This window comes from Hipposideros armiger, unplaced genomic scaffold, assembly GCF_001890085.2.
Source record: "Hipposideros armiger isolate ML-2016 unplaced genomic scaffold, ASM189008v1 scaffold_31, whole genome shotgun sequence".
Taxonomy (NCBI): domain Eukaryota; kingdom Metazoa; phylum Chordata; class Mammalia; order Chiroptera; family Hipposideridae; genus Hipposideros; species Hipposideros armiger.
The window spans coordinates 2,107,391-2,134,102 of record NW_017731381.1 but is presented as its reverse complement, the minus strand read 5'-3'; the positions used below and the strand labels follow the sequence as shown (position 1 = coordinate 2,134,102).

The 26,712-nt window shown below is 48.6% G+C and overlaps 1 protein-coding gene across 1 annotated transcript in view; it reads left to right on the top strand.

Moving 5' to 3' along the window:
* PTPRT (protein tyrosine phosphatase receptor type T) overlaps positions 1-26,712 on the top strand; it is a 1,070,914-nt gene that overhangs the window by 991,721 nt on the left and 52,481 nt on the right. The window contains exons 18-21 of the mRNA XM_019636904.1: positions 2,522-2,609; positions 17,556-17,632; positions 25,878-25,914; positions 26,214-26,227. Of these exons, the coding sequence (XP_019492449.1) occupies positions 2,522-2,609; positions 17,556-17,632; positions 25,878-25,914; positions 26,214-26,227 (216 nt within the window). The remainder of the gene's footprint in view (positions 1-2,521; positions 2,610-17,555; positions 17,633-25,877; positions 25,915-26,213; positions 26,228-26,712) is intronic.

Genomic DNA, 26,712 nt, shown 5'->3' with positions numbered 1-26,712 from the left:
TGGTGGTGATGAACTCCTTTAGCTTTTTCTTGTCTGGGAAGGTCTGTATCTGTCCTTTGATTCTAAATGATAGCTTTGCTGGGTAGAGTAGTCTTGGTTGTAGGTCCTTGCATTTCATCACTTTGCGTATTTCATGCCAATCCCTTCAGGCCTGCAAAGTTTCTGTTGAGAAATCAGCTGACAGTCTTATGAGCACTCCCTTGTAGTTAACTAACTGCTTTTCTTTTGCTGCTTTTAAGAAACTTTGTCTTTAACCTTTGGCATTTTAATTCCAGGATTTCACCCTTCTGTATATACAGAAGCCACCTCATGGATGAATTTTTTCATCCATCTATCCATCTACTCATTTATTCAAAAGGGGTGGTTCAAGCACATCAGAAGTACAAAGCCAGTATTGAGTTCTGGGGGTACAGACATAAATCAGATACTGCCCATTCCTTAGAGTGGCCCATGACCAAGTTGGAAGACAAGACTCAAATAATTAGATGTGGAAGAGTCCATCTAATAATAGAAGAAGTGACTGATTAGCTGGGAATACAGCTGGGCTGGTGGGCTGGTGAGTGGGAAAGGTTTCACAAAAGAGAAGGTGCTTGAACTGGGTTTTGAAAGATATGTAGGAGTTTACCAGGTAGATGCAGGTGGAAGAGAATTTCAGGTAGAGGGAGCAGCATGTATAAAGTCAGTCTCAGAAGTTTGAAACACCTGAAGTTGGCTGTAGCATTGCATTGAGTTCCTTCTCATTGGAATATTAATATACGGGCCAGAAATGGGGCTGCAGAGGCATGTGGGGTGAAGCCATTAAGGATCTCATATTAAAGACTTTGGAACTTATCCTGAGGACGATGGCAAGGGGAGTAACTGGTTCCTAGTCGCATTTTAGAAAGATCTCTATGATTACAGTGGAGAATGGATTGGAGGGGACAAAACCGAAGCCACAGAAACCAGTGAGGAGATTCATGGGAAAGTATTTCTCCAGGTAAATTCACTATTTGCAAGAATCATGGCTGCCCATTAGAATGACCCAGGGAGCTTTAAACTCTACTGACACCTGTGTTCCATCCCCAGAGAGCCTGATTTAATTGGTCTGGGGTAGGGCCATGGCTTTGGGAGCTTTAAAGCTTCCTCAGGTGATTCTAATGTGCAGCCATCACAAGCGAACTGCAACCTGAATCCTGGCACATAGTAGGTACTCAACAGACTTAAAATTAAAAAATAGTATGAAAACATTCAGAGTGTCCTGTTCTTAGCTTCACACCATTTTGAGGTGGATATAATTGGATGGCCAGCTGGCTTTTATCACAGAGGGTGTCAGGTAGAAATCTACCCCTAGATGATCAGCTTAAACACTGAGGCGTCCAGTGCCACCCCTGAGACAAGCACAGCCCACCCTTGCAGAGAGCTAAGAACACAGAGACCTGGTAAGTTGCCTGAAGCCGCCGGACCTACCTGGCTCGGGTGGGAGGATGAAACCCGGGGCTGGCATCAGAGTGCTAAGAGTTACATACAGAAGAAGAACCATTTGCAGTCTAGAGGTGGCCTGTGCTGACGGCAAGAGGGAAGCAGAGTGATGGTCATTTATGGGGAGCAAGAGGAGGAGGAAGAGGAGGGGGAAAGGAGGAAGAGAAAAAGGAGAGACAAGCCCTCTATTTGTAGAATGAGCACTTCCCTGGGCCTCCCAGAGCCTGTATTCCACACATGAGCTAGACTGTGCTCTGCGAAACATAAATCAGATCAGATGACTCCCCTGCTCAAAACCTTCTCATGGTTTCCCATCGCACTTAGAATAACACCCAACGGGTTACCAGTGACCGCAACACCTCATCCAATCTGAAACCTCCTGGCTTCTCTAGATGCTCCTAAAACTACTCTCTCCTGCCTCAGCCTTGCAATGTGCTCATTTTATCACCACCTTTGCATTTCCTCTTTCCTCTGCCTGGAAAGTGCTTGCTACATTTCTTGGTATAAGGGGCTGTTTCACATCGTTAAGGAATTAGCTTAAATGATACCTTCTCAGAGAAGCCCTCCCAGCCTGTGTAATCTGAAATTATTCTCATCCTCTATCACTGTCCCTTTACCCTGCTTTATTTTTCTTCATAGCATTTTCCACTCTCTAAAATTATTGTATATGCTTTCTTGTTCACTTGCTATATCTCCCAGTTGACTTAGACGTTCAAGGTGGACTTTATTTCTCTGTTTCCCAAGTCCTTAGAAAAGTGCCAGACACATATTAGGGAGTCAATAAATATCTGCTGAGTGAACAAATGAATGAATGAATCAATGACTCCCCTATTGGACCGGATTTGGGCTCATGATACACAGAAGACATCGATAACATTGGAGCCAATGAAGGAGTAGATAGGGCCACGGAGTGGCCGGGTCTGTGTTCTCCCCAGGCAAGAACACTTAGCCCTTCGTGCTAAGTGACTCATCACAGTGCACGTCATTTCCTCCACTGGCTCATCTTCACCTGGATAGAGCACCTGCCTCACGCCATTCTTACCACTCTGTCCTTTCTTTCTAGGCCTTACCGGAGGGGCAGACAGCTTCATGGGACACAGCCAAAGAGGACGAAAACCGCAACAAGAACCGATACGGAAACATCATATCCTGTAGGTGCCCTTCTGCAAGTACGCCAGGCTTTGGGGAAAAGAGGAAACAAAGCTTTTACTCTTCTTTACCTAGACTTGGTTATCAAACCATCCTTGATGCTTCCCACTTTGGGTCGACGTGCCAAGCTAGGAGCATTTTCCCTACGATGCCTGGCCTGGATGACAACGCACGGCTGATCTCAGGCACAGGGGGCAGGTGGGAGCTGGCTCCAAGCAGACTAGAGCTGGGAAGCCTCTGACAGCTGTGTGTGTCTTGCCTGGCATTGCCTGCCCAAGAATTCGGGAGGGAAGCCCAACCAAAAAGGAACTCTTCCATGTTCCCAGCAGTCCCTCTAATGCAGTGTACCACCTTGGCAGTGACTTGGGGTGGGGGGCAAGGTCCAGCCCTTGAGGGAGAGGTTGAGAACACCCTAGGCAAGAACATGATGCAATTCTAAGAAGGCAGAGTCCCGAGCAGGGCTGATGCTCAGAGGCACCCAGAAGCTCTGGCCTAAGCCTGAAGGCTTAGGAATCGGCCAGCTCAGAGGAGCCCAAGGCTGCTCTGGTCACACCAGAGGCAGGGTTTAGGGCATCATGACTTCTGCCAGACCCCACTGCTAGTGCGGCAGAGGCTGTAAGGCGAGAGTCTGCCACTCAGGGCGTGCATTGGCATGGGCGTTTGGTGGCACTGAACCTGTAGGAGGAAAGTGTGTTTTATGCAGAGCTAGGGGCCACATGGAAAGATGGTGCCTTTGGCTCAGCTATGGGCATGAGCATCCCTGAAAGCAGCCCTGATGTGTGATTTAATGAGGGCAGTGGTACAGAGTGGTTGGGGCCCTCTGGAGTCAAACTACCTGGGCTTCTATCCCAGCTGTGGGGCCCTGGGCACGTTACCCAAACTCTCTAAGCTTCCCTTTCCTCACCTTTAAAATGATGGAAATAGTAAAGATAGAATCGTTGCAAAAAGGTACATAAACCCTTGGCACAATGCCTGGCACCATTACTAGTCTTAGCCGTAGAGTTAACTTTCTCAGAGTCACTGATAAGCAGTGTGGATATATCATTCCGCCATGTTTTAACCAGAATTCACTGCATACCCATGTGGGGTCATAGAATAAGCCAGGTTGGGGAGGGAAGCATGATCAGATGTCCATTTTGGAGAGATCTCAAGGATAGCTGACTGGGAGGGTGGGTTAGATTGGGAGAGGCTAGAGGCAGAGGGACCAGTCAGGAGGCTACTACAGAGGTCCCAGCAAGAGTTCATGAGGCCTGAACAAAGTCAGTGACAATGACGGGCACACGACATTGAGTTCTGAGGGGACAGGGAGCGAGAGAGACTGCCATATAACTAAATACCATACACAGGCCACACACGAGTACTGTCACCACCAAATATTCGTGAGTACAGCTTTCAAAGCAACATGATACAGACGGGACAAAGTTACCTCATGCAAAATGCTGAGTACATATGAGGTATGACAATTAAGTTCACGAACTTGTTGCAATGATGTTGCTGACCTTTTAGATATCAGAGGGATTATTCATTATGAACTTGTACCAACTGGATGAACAGTTCACCAGGTTTACTATTTGGAAGTGCTGCAAAGGCTGCATGAAAAAGTAGACAACCTGAACTTTTGCCAACAATTCATGGCTCTTGCATCACGACAATGCACCAGCTCACATGGCACTGTCTGTGAGGGACTTTTTAGCCAGTAAACAAATAACTGTATTGGAACTCCCTCCCTATTCACCTTCTTTACTGGAAGAGAAAGGAAATATTGAAAGGAAGACATTTTGTGACATTCAGGACATCAAGGGTAATACCATGACAGCTCTGATGGCCATTCCAGAAAAAGAGTTCCAGAATTGCTTTGAAGGGTGGACTAGGCATTGGCATCGGTACATAGCTTCCCAAGGGGAGTACTTCACAGGTGACTGTAGTGGTATTCAGCAGTGAGGTACGTAGCACTTTTCCTAGGGTGAATTTGCGAGCTTAATTATCTGACCTTGTAAACTCATTAAATAGGAGTCTACAACACGCTTTGTCTGCTGCTGTGTAGCCAACCTGCACCTTTGGACAGTTCAGCAATTGGGTGAATAGCATTCCTTGGTCTCAGCTCTCAGGGTAACCCAGTTCAGCCAAAAAACAAAAACAAAAAAGATCGTGAATAACAAATTATTTCTAGCACTGCTCCGTGTTTTGTTTAACTGTCTAGACATTGCCTAAGGAAAAGCTCAAAGGAAGAAAGCCTAAGATACACAGGCAGTTTGTAAAGAAAGAAAGAGACGTTTCAGCTTAGCCATTTCCTGTGCTGATTCAGGAATGAGCTATGAATGGTAGACTAATCAGAAAACATTTATGATTTGTCTCTTGGAAGAGAGTAATGCAGACAGCAAGATTTCTTGCAAGAGAAGTGTTGGAAAGAGATGTTCAGACAATCAGGAAGTGTGTATTAAGATCGATGGTGTGTGGGCCTTCTCTAAACCAGGCCCTGTGCGGGGCACTGGGACACTAGGTCTCATTCGCAGGTAGCTCCCATTCTGGGCTCAGGTAGCTGCTTGCTCTGACCATCCTCTGCTCGAGGGTCTTTCCCTAAAATATCCAGTCACGTTGCTGTTGCCCCTATCAGATTGTAAATTCAGATAGGTCACAAAATTATAGGCTATGAGACCTTGCGTCATCACTCTAAGCCTCAGTCTTCAGTCTGTAAAATGGGCCTGATGATATCTTCCTCCTAGAGCTGTTGTACAGATAAGAAAAAAGAAATGACTAGCGCCCAGTGAAGAGATCCTGCCTCTCTGAGAGACAGGGATATCCAGGCAGGGCCAGGTATCCAGACCAAAGCCTGTGGGGGCTGAGCGTGAGAAGCCAAACCACACTATACGTCTCTCCAGACCCCACTGCTCACTCCTGCTCGCAGCACCTTTGCCCAAGCTATCAATCATCGGCTCTCACCTGGTCTCTGCCCAGCCTCCTTTCTGGTGTCTCCCCAGCTATCTTGGCCCCCCCACTTTCTACCTAGCTGATCGCTGACAGAAGCCGGAGGGACCGTCTCAAAACATGAATTGGATCAGGTCCTCTTCCTAGTAGGCCCTTCGAATGGCTTCCCTTCCCTCTTGAACGCTCCTTATCCAAAGTCTCTCAGCTGCCTCTCCAGGCTCGTTCCCCCTGTGTCCTGTCCATAATGCTCTCCTCAATTAAACCCCGCTGGCCTTTTTTCAGTCCCTTGAGCTTTCCATGCTTATCCATGCCACAGGGCCTTTGCACATTCTGATCTTTCAAAATGCCTTTCTCTCCTCTCTCTGCTCTACTAATTCTATGTTTTCTTTAGGTCCTTAGCTCAGCCGTCACGTCCTCAGGGAATTCTTCTGACCTTTTGAATTTGGTCATGACCCCATTATTTACTCCTAGAGCACAATGTGTCTTCTCCTTAGCCCTCGTCATCATCATGATTTGAGAGGCATTTGCACGACTCTCTGTTGACTGCCTACCTCCCTTACCTGCTCTGTGACAGCAGGACCCTGACTGTCTTGTCCTTCTATGTCCCCGAACCTGGCATATGGTTGGTGCTTAGTAAATAGGAACTGAATGTTGGAAAGCACGAACTCGCTGCAAATCCCCAAAGAGCTTGAGCCGTCGGTCTCTCCCTTCTGGCTTCGCAAACAAAACAGAGGAACACCCCAACGGAATGGATGGAGGAAGGCTGGACCAAGATGACACTTGGAACAATATCCAAGTAATGTCTTCCCATAAGGCCGAGGATCCTGAAGAGAGCAGAGAGATGGGACACAGGAGGGAGAGAGGAAGAGAACAATCCCATCCCCTCAGAGAGCTGCCGCTGAGAAGGCAGGATTCCAGGCCACAACAAGGAAAAGCGATGAGGGTATTGGAACTCCATCACTGGGGCTGTAGAAGATGCTGTCAGCATCCCACTCACACACTGTGGCCTCACTGTGTGGTACCACCAGCTGGGGGTACCAGCCTCAAAGGCCAGGACTAGGAGAAGGTGGGCGAGGCACCCAGCTGGGGGTACCAGCCTCCAGGGCCAGGACTAGGAGAGGGTGGGCAAGGCACCCAGCATGCAACATTGAAAGAGGTGCCCCCCTCTCAGCTGTTGACCCTGTCCCTGCACAACCCTGAGATCGAGTGCCTTCTTAAAGTGGGTGCCCAGGGTGCCTCGCTTGGTTCACCCTCATCCTGCCCTACCTGCGTCTCTTTGCCTGAGGACTTTCTCCAAAGCTGGGCCAGGGTGCTCTGCCCATGAGCAAGAGATCCACCCCCTCCCACTATGGGGGGCGTGTTCTATGACCTTTTACAGAGTTCCCACGGGGAGGAGGCTGCAGTTGCCCACAGTACCAATGGATGTGAAGACTCACCCTTCCTGGGCTGCCTTCTCTTGGCTGTCTCCCTCGCCCCCTTTCCCACGGATGCCCCCTTCTCCTCCTATTACAAACTCCTTGTAATAGGAGGCAGAGGGAATTCTAACACCTGATGACACCACCCTGATGGGCTTCAATCAACCCAAATCTCCTTTCTAACTTAAGGGTCAATAATTCTGCAACAAATCAGGGCTGAAGCAGGTCTGTGCTCAGTACTGAGTCAGTGCCAAGGTAACCAGTGGACTCAAAAGCAGTGCAAGACATACAGGGGAAACCAAGACAGAGGGGAAAAAAAGTCCTGGAATTGAAATGAGAAAGGCAAAAGAGAAACAGCCCCGAGGACTGGAAAGTGTGCCTGCCATTCTATGTATCCCTTCCCAGGGCGACGTCTGCCCTGGCTTGATAAATAGAAATATTCTCGGCACAAGAAGAAAACCAGCTGTGATTAGCATCTTAAGGAACCCAGAGCACTGAGGGGCTGCAGTGGAGGACAAAGGCCCAGGCCAGGGAGAACAGAAGAGATGAAAGGGGGGGAGGAGGAGGGAGAGCACTGCCTGCCAACGAAACAATGAAAGAGAAACCTTGGCCAAAGAAGCCCTTTCTTCCAGATGTTTAGAATTTATTAATAGAGACAGTGGGGTTTCCAGAGACTGGACATGGAAAGGAAGTGAGAGGGAAGGAAATAAATGGGGAAACAGAACAAAGAGTTGTTTGCTTTCAAGTAGCTCTGGGTACAGGCAGTGAACAAGGGGAAATTTCAAAACTACCAAAGCATTCCCCATGTGGAAGTTCTAGAGGGGGCTTTCTAGACCTGCAGGAGGAAGTTACACTGAGGGGAGGAAGTGATCTCAGAGGTGGAAGATTTTACAGAAGACAGCTCCCCGTCTTGGGACAGACAGGGTCCCATCCCAGCAGGAAACAGATGGCACCCTCAGATAGGGGGATTTGAGGAGAATTTAGTCAAGTGAAATTTTTTATAAAAGTGTGAGCCAGCTGTAGGGCAAAACTACAAGGAATGGTGCGGTACCCTGGGGCTAACCACCACCCTTAAGCCACAGGGGATTCAGTAGGGAGAGGTTACCGGGACCCAGGGAAAGATGACCTGATTGGAGGTGTGACATTCAGTGGTGTTGCAAGGAGCCCATGGTGACCCCAACAAAGGGAGCAGAAGGAATAAAGTTCCTCGATGGCTGTCTCCTCTCTTCGTCCAATCCTCTGCCTACGCTTTCCATTGGCTAACCCCAACCCGGCGTCAGGGGCAAGGGAACCTGGAGCCTTCGCCCACTGGCTCTCAAAGCGGGGGCCCCTGGAACAGCGGCACCAGCATCGCCTGGGAGCTTGTTAGAAATGTTCATTCTTGGGCCTTATCCCAAACCTATTGAATTACATTTTGGGAGTGGGGTCCAGCCATCTGTGTTTCTCCATTATCTCTGGGTGACGTTGATGCGTGCTTACGTTTGAGAACCCCCAATCTTGTCCTCCGAGATCAGCCCCTGGATTAGAGAGCTAGGTACAGAAGGCTGGGGGGCGGGACTGAAGGGCAAACAAGAGACCTGGTTCATTTTCTGAGGCTTCTTTTCTTCTAATCTAAGACAAGCCCCTGGGCTCAGGGGTACTGGAGTGTTGGACCTGGGTCAGGCAGACCCTGGTGCTAGTCTCAGCTCTGCCCTTTACCTCAGTCACGACTTTCAGCAAGGTCACTTCATCGCTCTGACCCTCAGTTTCTCACCTCAATGCAAAGAGGGCGAATTAAGATGAATGAATATTGACTCTGAATCTGGCGTGCAGAATTTTAAACCTAACTGAGACTTAGTCTGGGCTCGTTGAGTTCACAGACTAGGAGCGACAGTCCGGAGATCTAGAATCCTGCCCAAGATCACACAGTGCGTCTGTAGGACAGCCATGACCAGAGCTCTGGGCTCGTGCATTTGTAAAACATGTGCTCCCCCCCTCCCAGGAGTCCCTCTGCACCAAGCCACATCCGTGCTTTTGGGGGGATAACATGGTAAGGCCTCCCACCTCAGAACAGATGGCAGACTGGGGTGAGACTGTTCTCACTTCCAGGGAAGAACTCGGGTTCAAAACACACCCAGAGCCTTTTGCTCACAGCAGATTTCTCTGCTTTCTGGGGTGATAACATGGGTGCCTCGTTCAGAGCTCCCAGCTCCTGGCCTCCATTTTTCTTTCAGTCTCTAAGGGTGGCCTTTGCCTGGGCCTACAGACTGATCCTGGTGCAGAGGTCTCCAGCGCCCTTGTTCATCACAGATCAACGGAGTCTTCTCTGCCTGCTTGCAGGGCAGGCCAGGACCGACAGAAACTTCAGTGTCCCCAGGAGCAGCCCTCAGCCGATGACTAGAAGCAGCCCAGGCCCCCTCTCCCCTGAGACGGAATAACTTGGAGGTGCATGTTCTACACTATCTCCCCGAGTTCCCTAACAGGATGATGCCCAGCTGTCTACAGCGCTGGTAACTTGCTTGATGACACACCCCTTTTTGTGTTCCTTCTTCTCTCCATCTCACTTCCCATTCTCCCGGCGTTTCCTGGCATCACCTCTCCAATCAACGCCTTGCACTCACATCCTTGTCTCAGATTCTGCTTTGGGAGGAATGCAGACAAGAAGCCTTCTTCTCTTTCTTCAGAAAGTTCCCTTCGTGGGGTGTGGGCTTGGCAGCCTGCTTAGGATGAAACAATGACTCATCAGATGGGCCCCTGTCTCCCTAACTCCTCTCCGCGCTCTGCCCGTCTCCTCCCCCAAAGGTTCCATCTCTTGGGCCCCATCTCAGAAGGGAGCTGCCCAACCTCAGCCAGCATGAAATTGCCAGAACCAGGAGGTGCTCAGAATGTAGGGCTGTTTCCCTCTCGTACCAGAGCCACCCCACCCCCTCCTGATAATGGTAATTCAATCAAGATTGAATGTGCAGACCTTTCACTTCAATGAGGTATCCGGGCGGTCTCGGCAGAATTACCTGCCTCCTCCATCTCCACTCATGCAAGATGATGGCATTAACATTTCCAATTCTTCTAGAAAATGATTTTTTTCGGCTCCACAATTCATTGTAATGAGTCGAATCTCTCTTCCCGGAGAAATCACACCTTTTCTTTACCCTCCTCATGTGCCCAGAAGACAGGAAAAACGAACATCACGTATCCACATGATAGCATCTCCCCAGCTCCACCTGTTTGACGTGATTCTCTGTGTGAATGGACGTGACTTGAGAAGTGTGATGTGTTGGGTTACCTTTGATGGTGCAGGGTGGGAAGTGATTTGTTTTAAGAGGTGGAGCTGTGCAAAAGAGGAAACCGGGCCTTCTCCTCTGGGTGGGCTGCGGACACAAAGGAGTGGGACAGTGTTGGAGTCAGAACTGGCACGGAAGGGCTGCAGAGGCCATGGGTCTTGGGGTTCTAGAAGGGATAGGGACCCCACACACACACTCTGTAAGGAAGCGCCTCCTGAGTTGTTAGACTACTTGGAGCCTTGAGTTACTCATCCATAAAACGGGGTGAGGATGTATACCTCATGGGGTTACTAGGAGAATCGAATGGCATAGCATCACCCATAAGGCCTCTAGAATAGTACCTCACACTCTCCACACAGGTGAACTCCCACACCCCCCCACCTAACACAAGATGGATCTCTCGTCTTAAGAGCCTAGTTCCAGTAAGGCCTTTCGCTCTTTCCCAAGATGAATTGAAGTGAATAGTCAGGCTCCTCTACGCTAAGTAACTGAAGACTGGTCTGAACGTTACAACTGAAGGTGGTTAGAATCTCCTGGGGGGGCTTGTTAAAATACTGATTGCTGGGCCCCACCCCGGAGTTTATGATTCAGCAGGTCTGAGATGGGACCCAAGTAGTTGCATTTCTAACAAGTTCCCAGATATTGCCGATGCCATTGGCCAAAGGGCTATTATTTTGAAAACCACTGGTCTAGAATAACAATAAAGCCGAATTTAATACATTTCTGTTGATTTCTCACAACACCCCCAGGTGCTTTCGTATCTTACCTCTTTTAACCCTTGCAACAGTCTGCTAAGGTAGATATGACTTTGATGTTATAGTTGGGTAAATTGAGGCCCCGGGAAGGTAAGAAACTGGCCCCAGGTGATATGGTTAGTGAGCAGCAGACCTCAGGTCTGCCTCCAGAGCCCACCTGATCCCTTACCTCTCTCCTGCTGAAGGCAAGAATTGGCTGCCAATCTTGAGACATGACGTGCCGGGTCTGCAAGTCACGTCAGGAGTCCGCTACGAGGAGAGGAAGATTGGGAGCACAGGACCCAGGCAGCCTTGGGTAGAGGGAAAAAGCCTTGGGTCCCAGGCCAGGTTCCCCAAAATCAACTGGATGGCTGTAAGCAAAGGGCCTGCCCCTTTCTGGATCTCAGCCTTTCAGATGAAATATGAACTTATTTATTGAACAGATAATGATTGAGCACCTGCTGTGTGCCACACACTGTAGAGGAATTCAATAAATAAGATCCCCTTCCTTAAACAGGGTATGAAGGGGAGTCACAGGTTAATCCATTACAGAAATAACAACTGCTATACAAGCTCGGAGGAAAAGGACAGGGAGCTGGTATCAGAGTCTGGGATAGAGAGATCATAGGAGCCCCCCTGAGGAAGGAACACTGAGCTGAGAGCTGAAGACTGAGACCTTGCCAGGCTTATAGGGTTTGGGGTGCTCCTTTACACGTGCAAAGGCCCTGAGGTCAGAGCAGACATCATGCATATGAGCAACTGAATGGAGGGCCCGGGGAGCAGGGCATGAGGCTGGACTGGGAAGTGGGTCCCAAATCATCAGATCAGGCAAGGCATTGTGGGATCTAATAAGACTTGATTCTCTTTGTCAGCGGTGTCCTGGAGCTGAGTCTTACCAGCTTGCAAGAACAGATTGCTAAATTTCCCGGAATTTTGTGAGCTAGCTGATGCCATGTCAGTAGCTTGAAATCAGTCTGAGTGTGAGCATTCATACCACAGAAATCGGCAGACGTTACAGGTCAGGGCCTCATTTTCCTCCAGAGAGCTGTTTGGTAAACATGTGCCAACACAACCACAAGTGTTAGTCCTAAAACTACAAGGAGCAGATTGATTGCAGAGGGGTGATGTTTCTGTTGTGTTTGAGGGGCACTGTGGATCGCCATGTCTTTGGAGTATGTCTCCCCTCTACAGGCTGTCAGGGGTCCTCCCCTCTCCCCAAGCCCACCCCCCGCCTCAGCTCAGCTGAGAGCCAAGTGGAGTCAGGTTCTCCTACCTCACCTTGGAGGACTTTGCTTCTCCTCTATATGACTCTTCTCAATCCTTCTTGTCTTGCATATCAAACGAGGAGTCCCAATTTAGCTGTTTTTCAAGCTTGCAAAATGTAGATAGAGCATAATGAATGTTCTGGGCTGCTTGTAAATTACCTTGTATAAACGTCGCGTCGTCCGCTGCCCCATCCCTCTCCATGTGCGTGTGCATAAACACAATTTTTACCCGTCTAATTACATAAAGTTCGACAAGGAAGGGGACACGGAATAATATTAGCATCCCCCAGAAGGAATAAATAAACCATGAGGACACTCTTTGCGATGACTTTCCGGCAAGCCCCCGGCTGGGTTCTGCCCTTTAATGAGCACACACATGGCTCTGCCTTTGCACAAAGGTGGGTGTATGTTTGGGAAGAAGGACAAATGGGGAGCACTACATTTCTAAGCATCTCTGCCAATACCACACACCCAGCCAGCAACCTCCTCATGTAGTAAGCACCTGCTATGTACCCAGCACTGTCCTAACATTTTTTTTCAAAGTTTTAGATTTACCAAAAAATGAAGCAGAGTGTATAGAGAGCTCCCATAGTCTCTGTTCCCACCCACATCCAGATTCTCCTGTTATTGACGTCTTGACTTGGGGTGATCCATTTGTTATCATTGATGAACCAATATTGATCCATTAGTATTAGCTGAAGTCCATCGTTTACAGAGTTCACGCCTCGTGCTGTACAGTCCTTTGGTATTTTATACAAATGTATAATGTCGTGTATCCACCCTTGCGGTATGATACAGAATGGTTTCACTGCCCTAAAAATTCCATGCTTCACCTATTCCTCCCTCCCTCCAGGTCCTTGGCAACCAGTGATCTCTTTGCCATTCTCCATAGTTTTGCCTTTTCCAGAATGCCATGGAGTTAGAATACTGCACGATGCAGCCTTTGCAGACGCGTGTTTCACTTAGCAGTACGCACTTAAGTTTCCTCCATGCCTTTTCATGGCTTGACAACTCATTTCTTGATATCCCTGAATAATATTCCATTGTCTGGATGCACCCCAACTAGTTCGTCCATTCACCTGTGGAAAGACGCCTTGGTTTTGGCAACTGTGAATAAAGCTGCTATGAATATTCTCATGTAGGTTTTTGTGTGGACTTAAGTTTCCAGCTCCTTTGGGTAAATACCAGAGATAGCAATTTCTGGATCATATGATAAGAGTATGTTTGGGAAGAAATGGTCTTCCAAAGTGTCTCGACCATGTTGCTTTCCCCCCAGCCATGGATGAGTGTTTCTGTTGCTCCACATCCTCTCCAGCGTTTGCTCCTCTCAGTGTTCTGGATTTGGGCCAATCTAGAAGGTGTGTGGTGGTATCTCATTGTTTTAATTTGCATTTCCCTGGTGACATATGATGTTGAACACTTTTTATATGCCTATTTGCCACCTGTATATCTTTTTTTGATAAGGTGTCTGTTCAGGTCTTTTGCCCATTTTTAAATCGGGTCATTTGTTTTCTTATTGTTGAGTTTTAAGAGTATTTTTGTACATTGTGGATGCACATCCTTTATCAGATGTGTCTTTTGCAAATATATTTTCCCAGTCTGTGGCTTGTCTTTTCATTCTCTTAATGTCCTCACACTTTCCATGCCTGAGTTTCCTCATTTAATCCTCCCAATAGCCTGTGAGCTATATACCGTTTTGGTAAGGAACCAAAGGCTAAGAGAGACCAATTGACTTTACCAAGTGAGAGAGCTAAGATTTGAACCCAGACCTGACCCTGAGCTCCATATCTCACATCACCAGTATCCTACTTGCCACAGGTTAGCTCATGTAAGAATGAATCTTGGTCATTTCATACTAAAATAGCCTTTTATAGTCTCAGAACACAGAGGCTGTGTTTGGATGCCCTGCAGAGCCCAGCATGGCTACGTGCATCGAGCTGCCTTAACATGGCACGGAGGGACCTCTGTATTCTAAGTCCCACCTACCTCCTCTGTCAGTTCTGCCATTGCTAATCTCCTCACACACGTGTTTATAAGACAGGAAACTTTTTAGATCACCCAATGGGCTTGTTTTCTCAGGATCTCTGCCTTCACTCTTGCCATGTTCTCTGATGGAAAGACCCTTCCACATTGCCCACTGGTCAAGCTTTACTCACTTCTTTAAATTTTTTTTTTCAACTGAGCCACCCTACCACCTCTTGGCAGCTCACCGGCAGCTCAGCTCGGGCTAGGACTCGAACTGCTGTTGCTCAGACCTTGCACTCTTGAGTGAGCTCTTAACCTACTGAGGCCCAAGCTTTACTCACTTTTAATTCCTCATTCACTTATCACTCCCCAAACCCTCTCTTCTCCACTTTCTAGACCTTGGAGTTCCACTTTGATGTACAGTCTGTCTCCCCCACAACACTGACAAACGCCTTAAGTGTGAGTGTCACTTTGATATCACGTTCTTAGTCCCTTCAACAAGCCTACACATAGTAGGTGCTCAGTAAATGCGTTATTAATAAATGAATGAAGAGGAGATATGGGCAAACACCATCTCCTTTGGTGATGAGAAGCACCTTCCTCTTAAAAAATATTTAACTTAAAGAAATGTTTGTTTCATTTTGTTTTGTTTTTGGTGATTTTTGCTTTCAGATTTTAAATTCCATTGTATATTAAAGAAAATTACCTTGCAACATTTTAAACCAGAATCTCTGTTCCCAGTGCTGTAGACCCGGGAGCAGGCATAACTCAATAAATAAAGGAGATTTTTGAATCGATAAGTCATTAGTGAGACCAATGCGTGAAAACACAATATGCATTTTCACTTTTTGAAGGCTTATAGTGACAAGGCCTGAGCTCAGAGTGGGCCTTGTCTGAACTCCTGCTGGATGGGATGTCCCCCAGAAAGTCCCACTCTCTGGAGCTGTCACACTGCATGAGCTGGGGACCAGCCATTTGCACCGACACCAGGAGTAATACCTTTGAGGCTCTCAGGGTCCAAGGACAGCACATTGTGTGGATGGAACAGGGATTCATGGTCAGACAGAGCTGAGCTAAAATCCCAGTCCTGTAATTACAGGCCATGTAACATGGGAAACTTGCTTAACCTCTCTGAGCCCCAGTTTCTTCATCTGTGAAATGGAAATAATAATAACAATAACACATTATTATGGTATTATTATAATAATTTATAGAGTTATTTGGGGGAATCAACGATGGAGTAAGATAATGTATGTAAAGTCTCTGGTACCTACCGTGAACTCCATAAAGGAGATCAGACTACTCCCCCACTTCACACCCCATTTCCCCACCCACCCAAAAGGGGTGACTTAGATGACCCACCTACTCTCTCGAGTTGCTTCTACTGAAACTCTTCCCTATGATGAGTTTAAAAAGTGTCATCCAGTGTATCTCAGGGTCTAGCACAGTGCCTGGCACATGGCGGATGCTGAATGAATAATTTTTGAATTAATTAATTAATGGATATGGGGTGATATCCTGTCCACTCCTGGACATGATTGTCCATCCTGAGACCCATTCCTTCTTCTCCTGCTCAACTTTCTCTCACAGGGGACTGAGCCCTGTAGGTTGCATGTCTTAGTCTTTCATCAGCTGGCTTCTGGCTGAGTTTGGCCAATGACATGCACCGATGGGAGATTGGAGGGCAGGAGAAAGGAAGAGGCGGAGCTATTTCTCCTCCTCGGTCCCAATCACAGGTTCCTTCTTTGGCAGCCAGGTGGCTCCTCCTTTTTTCCAGTTCCCACCAAAGAGGCTCACTGCAGCTCCAGTTCCCACAGTAGCCCCAGCCCCTGAGCTCTAGAATCCCGCCGCCTCCCTCTATCCCCCCAACCCTGGGAGGCCGGGTCCCCTTGCTGGTCCTTACCTCTGAGTTACTTCACCGTCTCTGTTTGGCTTCTCAGCTCTTCCATCACCCAGGTACCTGCTTCTCTGTTAATTCCTTCTGCTGTGGACGCTTGAAATGTTTTTCTGATACCTGCTTAGACTGCTCTTTGGAAGCCCAAGTGCCTGAACCAAGAGCTAAGAACACCTCACTCTTCCAAGCTCTCCCATTCACTGGTCATGTGGCCAGTCAGTCCTTTGGAACCTCAGTTTCCTCATTGGTAACAAGGGTTAACAGCACCCAGGCTGCTTGTCTCACAGAATCACTGTGACAGTCCAAGGAGGCAATCCATTCATAGGATCACTGAGTACCTGTGAGTACCTGCCACGTATGGAGGTGCAGAGGGTAGAACAGGGGACACAGCAGTTAGTGTCCCTGTTCTCAGGGGCTTCCAGTTACTAGTAGGAAATGTGCATATAAAGTGCAAAGTGCTGCATAAGTCTAATCGACTAAGCTGACCCAAGCTCCTTGACCCCTGGGGACCCTCGGGGATGCTCAGAGCTCTTCAGGCCACTTGCTTGGAGCCCCAGCCCTGCCCTAGAGAAAGGTGGGCTGGTCGGTAGATGCAATGACATGCAGTGATATGTGTAAAATGACCTGGACAGGGAGCCAAGCCCCGCCTCCCAACCAAACCCAGCGGGGTGTTCTCTTTGCATCTGTCTATACGTGTGTTGGACAGAGCTCGTGTTAATTAATTGTAAAGGATTAGCCTGATTGTTCTGCTGCGCTAGTTTCTTTTTTTTTACATAGTTTTTATGTGGTGTTATTTGAAGTAAGCGTGCCATCGACCGAGCCTGCAAATCTTGTTTATGCCTAGATTGTGTTTGAAATGGTATTCTCTGTAACACGATTTTTAGTTATTGATGACCTCTTTTGTAATGATTTAGTCAGCTTCGCTTGAAGGATAGCATTGATAACAGTATGTGGCCGACAATCTATTTGAGACAATACTCCAAGAAGCAAAAGAAAAGCAATTTGTGCCCATGTGGAAAATAGGTAAATTTGCCGTTTTCAAGTAGGCACGAAAATAGAGCATATTAATCCCAATTCAACAAATCTCGCTTCCCGAGTGTTTTCATATAGTCTGTCTTGCGTTGTCCTACAGAGAAAGTATTTCCATTCCCATTGTAATGACAAAACCATTAAGATGTAAAGAAGCAGGTGATTCACCCAGGTAGGTGATGACAAAGTCAGAATCAGGGGGCAGGTGGCAAAAAGAGAAAAAGTATATACAGGTCCTTTTTAAGGCATAGCAATCTCCCTGAGCCTCTACTTCCTCATCTGTAAATGGGGATAAGTGGTGGGGTGGTGCTGGCGTTAAGATGAGAGTGTGTACTGAAGTATCATGGTGCCTGGTGTGCAGTAATTATTGTAATAAATGGTCATTCTAAAGAAGGGCAGGGCTGGCGCCTCCCCAAAAGGCCTGTCGTCACCCATCCCCTTGTTTTCTGTTCTCTCTGCAGATGACCATTCCCGAGTGAGGTTGCTGGTGCTGGACGGAGACCCCCACTCTGACTACATCAACGCCAACTATATTGATGTGAGGGTCTTCCTGGGGCTGGGGAACCGGGATCTGGGGTCAGCTCATGATCTGTGGCTGTCCCCCAGCCTTTCCCCCAGAGGGTGGCCTTCCCCAGAACACATGCAGAGCCATCTGGCTCCTTTCTGATTTGTATAATTAGTGTAATCCCAGTTAATCATGCAGTTAAAGCCACGTCCTCTTTCAGGCTGGCTGGAGTAGCCTGCTCTGCAGGGGACCCAGGACAAACGCCAGCCTTGTTTATTCACCCACTAATTCATCTGTGCATGGATCTGTTTATCCATCCATTCGTTCATTTGAAGGTACAGCCATTTAGGTAGGCAACAAAAATTGTAAAGTGCCTACTGTGTGTTGGATGCTATGGGAACCATAACGCTAAACATGCCATGGTCCTACCTACCCTCTAACACCTTAGCAGGAAGATAAGCTGTGCACATGCGTAATTCCAGGGCCAGCTAGAAAGTGGTGAGTGTCATTAGTTCAGATAAAATGCTACAGGGGTTCAGAGATGAGGGAGGAAATTGCTTCTTCCATTGGGAATGCAAAAATGTGATATGAACCAAAGCTTCAAGCCCAGGTAGAATTTAAAATCAAAGAGGGAGAAAATGGGCCTCTGGTTAGAGAGAACAGCACAGCCGAGATGTAGCAGCTGGAAGCAAAGATATGTGACAGGTCAGTTTGACTCCATAACGGAAATAGTGGAAAATGAGGTTGGAGCTGGATCGCTGGTGGTGGATGACCAAACATAGGAAGCCAGACTGTATCCTGTAAGCAAGAAAAAGCGATTGAATGGTTTTGATTAAGGAGGTGACCAGTTCAGAGCTGAGCTTTGGGATGATTTATGTATCAGCAGGGATAAGAGAGGCGAGAGGGAAGAGTCTGGGATTAGGACACCCAACTAGGAAAGGGGATGACGCTTCGGTGTTCCAGACACTGCCGAGGAAGGGGCTGTTCACAGCAGGAACCACGCTGGGTGCCCATGGACAGGGGAAAGTTTGCAAAGGGGGGGCATGGCCCCTGGGGCCAGATGGACTGATTCAAACCAGGCTTCTCAGGACCTCAGCTAGGAGCCCAGGGACCTTGAGCAGTGGCCCAGAGATCCACTGGTTTCTCTGACTCCTTAATGTGTTTACAGACAAACTGTAAAGTGCAGTGGCGTACTCTTGAATTCCCCATAATCTAGGCTGAACCAGATGATTCGTCCATTCAACCAACATTTATTAAGCCGTGGGTTGGTTATTTGCCTGTTTGCTCTCAGATCTATTCCTTGTCCTTCTCCGTTCTGCTTTGTATTGCTGATATGAGTGTGTGTGTGTCTGTGTGTGAGTGTATGAGTGTGTCTGTGTGTTTCACTGTGAGTGTGAGTGTGTGTACCTGTGCATATGTGAGTGTGCATGTCTCTATGTGAGCATGTGTGTGTGTGTGTGTGTGTGTGTGTGTGTGTGTGTGTGTCTGAGTGTGAGAGTGTGTGTCTCCATGTGAGTGTGTGTGTGTGTGGTACAGGAAGGACAGCAAGCTGACCCCTTCAAGTGAGGTGCTAATGGGAGACTGGAAGGTGAATGGAAGAGAGAAGCCAGCGTATTTCTCGTGCTCTCTCGCTTCCTTGGGCGGCCGCCCCAGCCGTGGCTGCCTCCAGCTTCCGTCAAGCAGGCCCACCAGAGTTCTAGCCCCTGCCTGGCGGCCCCAGCTCCTGGGCTCTGGCAGCTTCTGTGTTTCTCATTATCCGCTAGTTCTAGGGTTGGTTGCAGCCTCCTGCTGTTGCGGATTTCTGGGTTGCCCTGCTGGTCCTGGTTTGGCATTTCAGCTCCTCTATCACCTGGATAACCAACTCCCTATACTGAATTCCCTCTGTCTGAAACACATAGAGCAGTTTCTAGTTCCTCACCTGGACCCTGGCTATCAAAGGGCCTTCATGTGGTCAGAAGCAGGCTGGACCTTCAGGTTCAGTTGAGATAGGCACAGTCTCTGCCCCCTCGCCCGTCAGGCACATTCACAAGGAGACGGACCGTTCTGAACAGCCTGTCTCCAGCCTGGAGAAAGCACTCTGAGCATTCACCCATCACACCTTCAGCCTTTCCCTCATGCAACAGTATTCATTTCACAAACACTGAGTGGATCTTCCATAGTGTACTGGAAATACAGACTTTACAAGGGGCTCAAGTCTAGTGAGGGAGTCAGATTAGTAAGGAGACCCTCACAGAGCAGGGCCTAGGAGGGAAGGGAAAATCAAAGCCTCAAGATGGGGTTGAGGGCCGGCCGAGTGGCTCAGTTGGTTAAGAGTTGCCTTAAGAGCGTGAGCTCTGAGCAACAGGGCCACCGGTTCGATTCCCACATGGGCCAGTGACGCTGCGCCTGACCTGAGCTGTTGCTGAGCTGCCAACAGGTGGCAGGATGGCTCAGCTGGTGTAACAACAAGATTGCCTGTTCAATGGTGGGCTACGCCCACCTGCAACTAAGACTGAACTCGGCACCTTGAGCTGAGATGCTGCCCAGATGGCTCAGTGGATAGAGCATGTACTCTTAACAACAAGGCTGCTGGTTCAACTCCCGCATGGGATGATGGCTATGCCCGCCCACAACTAAGATTGAACACAGCACCTTGAGCTTAGAGGCCACGAGCTGCCAATGGGACGACAGATGGCGACTGGCGCCCTCCACAACTAAGATTGAAGAACAACAACTTGGCTGTTCCCTTTCCCCAATTCCCCAATAAAATCTTTAAAAGAAAAAAAAAAAAGATGGGTTGAGGTGGTCTGTGAAGGCTTCCTGGAGGAGGTGACACAGTGCTGTCTTAGCCAATGAACACAAGTCAGCCATGTAAGCAGTGTTGATAGTAACCTAAGAATTAGTGACCCCCTCTCAGGTACCAACATTACCTTAACTAGTATCCCAACCTCACACAGTAAGTGCTGTTACTACCCATTTCCAGCTGAGTAAGCTGAGGCTTATATAACTTATCCAGGATCACACTGTTAGGAGGTGAGGGAGGAAGGATCAGGGGTCTGAATCAGGGGTGCCTCCCCCACCATGCTCTGCTGGCTTTAATAATAATAATAATAATAAAACAATGACAACCGCCAGTGGTTCTAAGGGAGTCACTCTTGAGCCCTACGATGGCTGGTTTGAAATGAGTCCATTTATCCAGACCTCTCAATGGCCCCTCCAAGGTAGGCAGTCACCTCATTTTCCAGATAAAGAAGCTGAAATTTGAAGAGATTGCAAAGCTGGTCTCAGGCCATACAACTGGTCAGCAGCAGAACCAGGAGACAAACCAGACCCGAGAAACTCCTAGTCCAGGGTGCTTCCTCCTGCCCCTCCCCACCCACTTCCAGACACTGCCATGCACCCAGCACACGGTGGGGACTGGGTCAGCACGTACCGAACCAGGTTGAATTGGTTTCTTCCATTTTCCCTTGGCCTTGTCTACAACTGAGTGGGCGTGTCAGCCCTGGGGCCATGGCCCTTGTGGGGCCTGCTGGCCCAACTTGCCATATCTGGCATTTGGCATCTGACAACCTCCAGCAAAAATCATTTTTCTAGATAGACACTCAACCCAAAGGTGAGCGAGCATCTGACTGCAGTCAGATGGTATTTTATAGGCAACAAATGAAATTGCTGTAAATGCAAGTGAGTCTCTGCAATGTCAATACTAATTATGCCTCCCCTTCCTACCAGGTTCTATCATTACAATGCATCCTGCAAGCCAGTAGGGAAAGAAACCAGAGGTCAAGGTTAAGTGCCTTGCTCAAGGTCACATAGCTAGAATCCAGTTCTCTGCCCACCTAGGACACACCACAACCTTCTCCTTCTCTCTTTGAGGGGTAGATTATGCCAAGGGGCCAAACAGCCTCTTCCTGATACTGCCTTAGTGTGTGATGCTGGGCTCTGTGCTGGATCTCAGTGGTTAGAGTTAAGGGCTCACAAGACCAAAGTCATGAATTCAGTCCTTGTAGGCCCTGTTGAATCAGGCATTTCGGCTTACTGGCTTTATGATCTTGGGTAAATTATTTACTCATTCTGATATCTGTAAAATGGGATAAGAACGCCACCCCACAAGCACTTGATAACTGATGTAAAGTCTCTGTCCGGGTCTCACTGGGAAACAGGCTCACTCAAAGGGAGTAACCCAGGAGAGGTTAAAAAGGGTGGGAACAGATTAAGGGAAACCAACAGGATGGGGTGCAGTGTCCCCAGGCTAGCAACAGCAGGGAGCTCCCTTAGAGAGGGAAGAGAGAGCCCCCTGATAGGAGCTGTAGCCTTTGATAGCGTGTCAAGGCCAACCCACAGTGACCTGATAGCAAGGGACATAAAAGAACATACACTCCCGAGCTCCTCAAGACCTCTGAGCTCCCGCTTCTGTTCCCCATGGACCAAAGCCAACCAGAAGCCGGAAGTCGATGGTGTGATCCATACAGGTCAGCCTCCCACGGCACAGAGCAGAGCATGGAAGGGAACAGCGGGGACATGGAGGGACAGTGACTACACCAAGTGCAAGCGCCTTCCAGCACAGAGTTACCAACACGGGGTGGAGGGTAGGAGAATCACCTATTATCTACTCCAGCAAAGTAAGAGTTCCTGGAGTTTCTCTGGGGATTCCTGGCAAGTCCATAGGCTGGACAGCTCTCTGGTCCTCACCTCTTTGTCCTGGTCTCTACCCCAGCTGAAATCCTCCCAGCTCTGTAAAGAACTCCCTGCCAGCAGTAGGATCATTTGTCCACAGTTGGACTTCGACGACTCATTAAAAACGACTCCATGTGGATAGTGAGCTGGATGGGGCCAGCCCTGTCTGTGCCTCCAGAGGTCGTGGTTCCGCCACCATCTGAACCACCCCGCTGGCAGGTTTGTCTGCACACCCGAGGATGTATTGGCCACTTGAATCTGTTATAAATTACCAGCCTGAAAATAAATATCGTATCTGGGTCCCCAGTAAATAACAGATGCATGAGTGCCGAGTGAGATAAATGCGTTTTGGATGCAAACCTCTTTCCCATTGCTCACAGACAGATGGAGGCAGGCCCGGTGCTGGCTGGCAGTCGATCTGTGTGCTGGATAGGTGGGACTTAAATGAACTCAGAGTTCTTTTAAGGTTAGGAAGTTTTCTGTCCAAGCTCCTGGCGCATCCCCAGAGGAGCCCCAACGGAGCAGTTCGTTTCCTTTTCTCACCACGGCTGAGGAGGAGTGTCGTTCATGGTTCGAATGTTTTCTCTGTAGAGACTGTATGGGTTCTTGGAGGCTAGAGGGGGTCTCTGGACGCAGACGCAGCATGGGGATAGGCGTGCAGTATATGCGTGCACGTGCTCGATATGTATTGATCAAGGCTGCTGGCCCAGGCAGACTTCTCTGGGCACAGCGCTGCCTGTTGGAGCCCTCATGCAGCTGGAGAAACAGACAGTAAGCATATGCCAATAAGCAAAGAACGTTGTGCCATTTGGTGTCAGTGCACTGAAAAAAGTAAGCCGGAGAAAGCAGAAAGAGGCTGACAGGTGGTCAGGGTAGGGCTCTCTGGAGAGGTGACTGACGGCAGAGCAGAAGCCTGGATGGAGAGAGAGCGCCAACCACTCGGTGATCTGGGGACGGACCCAGCAGGCACCGGGAATGGCCAGTGCTAAGGCCTCTAGGTAGAAACACAATTGCTGTTTCTAAAGAAAAGCAAGACAGCCAGTGAGCCATGGGGGAATGGCGGCAGTGAAAGTGAGACTATTGCTGAAGGGATGAAATGGGAATAACAGGGATGTCGAGATGCCCACGCCCAGCTTACTAGACCAACTCAGCCACCACAACCTCAGAGAACACTTCTCTGGCCTCCTGGGCAGAGCCGGCTCCCCATGGGAGCTCCACAGAGCCCCCGTCTTCCCTTATCCCAGTCTGTTGATGTCTATCAGCTGCTCAGAAGCAGAGCCCACACCCATCTGGGTCACTTTTGTATTTCCAGTGCCTTGTGCACAGAAGGAAGTGCTCAGTGTATATCTGTTGACCAGATAGTAAATGACTGAGCGAACAAACGAATGAACAAAATGGTGAACCCAAGTCCTCTAACCCCACCATTGAAATGTGACTTTCTTGCTCAGAGTTTCATCCCATCGACTTCCAAGCATGCTAGAAACTTCCAAATCAGTTCCTCCAGATGATCTCTGGTCTTCTAACCCGTGTGTTAAGGAGGTGCCCCAATCTCACCTCAAAGACGTATATTCATGCCTCAGCGCCACCAACCAGCCTTTGCTAAAAGCTGCACCCAGCTCTGGGAGACCTGTCCCATGGCCCGGAAGGAGAAAAGCACAAAACACTTAGGGTAGCTCATGTTGTAAGTGTGTTCACTGGGCATGTAGAAAGCCCTGCAGGGCCGCTCAGCAGGAAGGGGTTCTCGTTTGAAGTGCACTGTGGGAGGCTGGGACATAGGGTACATGTGCTTGTGGGCAGGGATGGAGATGAGAGTGGAGAGGGGTGACCAGCCCCGCTATGGCATTTGGACATTACTATGCCAGCAATGGGGAGCCACTGCCAGCTTTTCTGTGGGTAAATAACAATCAGATGTGCGCTGGGAAGTTCACTCTGGTAGGAAGGACATGGGCTCTGGGACCAGACTGGAGGCAGGGGACCGGCAAGAGGCTGGTGCCATGGCCCGGGTCAGGGAGGGCGAGCACTGGGAGAGTGACGATGAGATAACAGAGTGACAGAGGAGCGTGGACTGAGGAGACTGCCTCTTTCCACACTCGAGGTTCTGTTTTCTGTTCCCAAACCTACTCAAGAAAGCTCCCCGAGTCTAATTCTTCCTGGGAGCCTGGGAAAGCCTGTCCACCCTGACCTGGAGGAGCAGATAGCTCTTCGGATCACTCGCCTTCCTTCCTACCGCCCATGTCTCAGCAATGCTATCATGTCAACCCTGTTATCCCCTATTTAACAGCAAAAAGGCCAGTTCTGGTCGTGATATTGGCCTTGGGTGGGTACCGAGAGTCAACCCACGCATGACTAGAGTATGCACAGTAATGAGAAGGTGTTCACAAAATATTGATGGAGCAAGTGGAAGACTGAGGTAAGAAATGCACAGGGGACTCGGAACCTAGGCTCTGAATCAGAACCGGAACTTCAGAGTTGCCATGTCTATTTCACCATGAACCACAGAGATGGCACTTCCGGCCTAGTTCCTGAAGAAGGGAGCCCCGAGGCAGCTAGTGCCCCGCAACAGGGCAGAAAGCCTGATGACCAATGCTTCACGGCAAAAAACAGGCATTTGTCAAACTCTAGGACTTATTTCTTCCTGAGATGGTTAACCACAGAGGAAAGTGGATTTCAGGGCTGTCAAGAACCTCTCCACCAACAGGCTCCATAATTGGCATCCGTGTTTGTTTGGTTTTTTGGTTTTTTTAATTAATTTAACCATCCATCCATTCATTTATTCAATAAATGCTAGTTACGTTCAATGTTATGTACGATATGGATGGAGATCTGTCTCCAAAACGTGAACTCCTTCCCAATGTGATACACTTCCTCTCTGTAACAAGAAAGAGGACCCTCCATGTATGCCCTGCCCAGGCAGAAGAGAAAGTTGTCTTCAACCTCTTCCCCAGTGATGAGGATTGAGGAGCAACAGAGTGAGCCCACACCAGAGCCAGGCAGGGCCTGTTGGAGCCTTCTGAAAGGTACCCGGAAACCAGAAACAGGCGGATTCTCTGAATCAGAAAGTGGCTTTATCAGTCTTTAGGTCACACCTACAGGGTCCCTCCCCGATGAACGAGACTTCAATGCCAAGCCCACCCACATCGCACAGAGAGGCAGTATAGCATCCGTCCCAATTTTCGTTTTCCAATTGTCACTAATGCAAGCAGCCAACAATGCAATTATTTTCTTCTCTCGGGTGCCCTACAGGGCCTGGCGCAGTGTTCTCAATACCATCACGGCTCAGGAAAGACTTTTTGGTGGTTGACATCCCACTGAAACCCGAAAATTCCTTCTCTACCTCTTTCTGGGTGCACGGGCGTGAGTGATACCCACCCAATTTTGCTCCCAGGCCACTGTCTCAAAGGCAAGCTTGTGCGGGCCCCTTGCAACTATAGTTACATAGTAATAGCTGGCATTTAGTGATTTACTAAGCACTTTATATGCATTATCTTATTTAATCTTTGCCACTTCTCTGGGAAACGTCCAATGCTATTCTTATTTTGCCCATGAGGACATCGTGTCTTGGAAAGCATCATTACTGATATTGCACTGTTTGCAAGCTCTCACTGTGCTTTTCTCTGTTATCCAGGGTTACCACCGACCTCGGCACTACATTGCGACTCAAGGTCAGTGCCCTCCTTGTCCTCTACCTGGCCCTTGCCCTTCACCGAAGGAGAGGGGCGAGCTTCAAACCTCTTCTTTGCCAGCAAAGAAGTCACATAGGCGTAGGGCTGGAGAGCCTCCGGAGGTCTTAAGAATGTTCCTTTGGGAAGGAAAGAGGTGACAAGTTCAGCTATGGGGGTGGAGGGGGAGCGGGAGAGACACGAGTGGGAGAGGAAGCAGGTGTCATTCGGAAATGGTCAGGCTGGACAGACAGACCAAAAACATCCGCCCCAGGCACGTACCATTGACACCCACCCTCCAGAAGGGGAGCCAGTGGTGCCTTCTCTCCTCGATGGCTGTGTGCCCAGAAGAGAGACGCTGCCAGCTGTCCTAGAAAGCAACTTGGCAGCATGTTATCAGAAGGCTGAAAAATGATCATACTTCTCAAACCCTCTGGGAGGAAACCCTGTGGCTAATTATATCTGTGGACAATAACATATATAAGGACACTCTTCACAGTGTTAGCTATAATAGGAAAACAAGTGAAAAATCTGACGTGCCCAACAATTGATAGATTGGTTTTAAAGTGTGATATTATTGTGGAAAATTATGCGGCTATGAAAAACATGGCTGCTAAGGATTTTTAAGGGCATGGGAAAATCCATATAATAGATATGATGCTTATTATAGTAAATACATATACATACATGCATATACATGCATACGTATATTTATAGTCAGAAAAACATTCAAATGTTTCTATCAAATACACATATTACTCTCACAATTTTAAAAAGGATGAAGGCCCAGGATATTGAAAG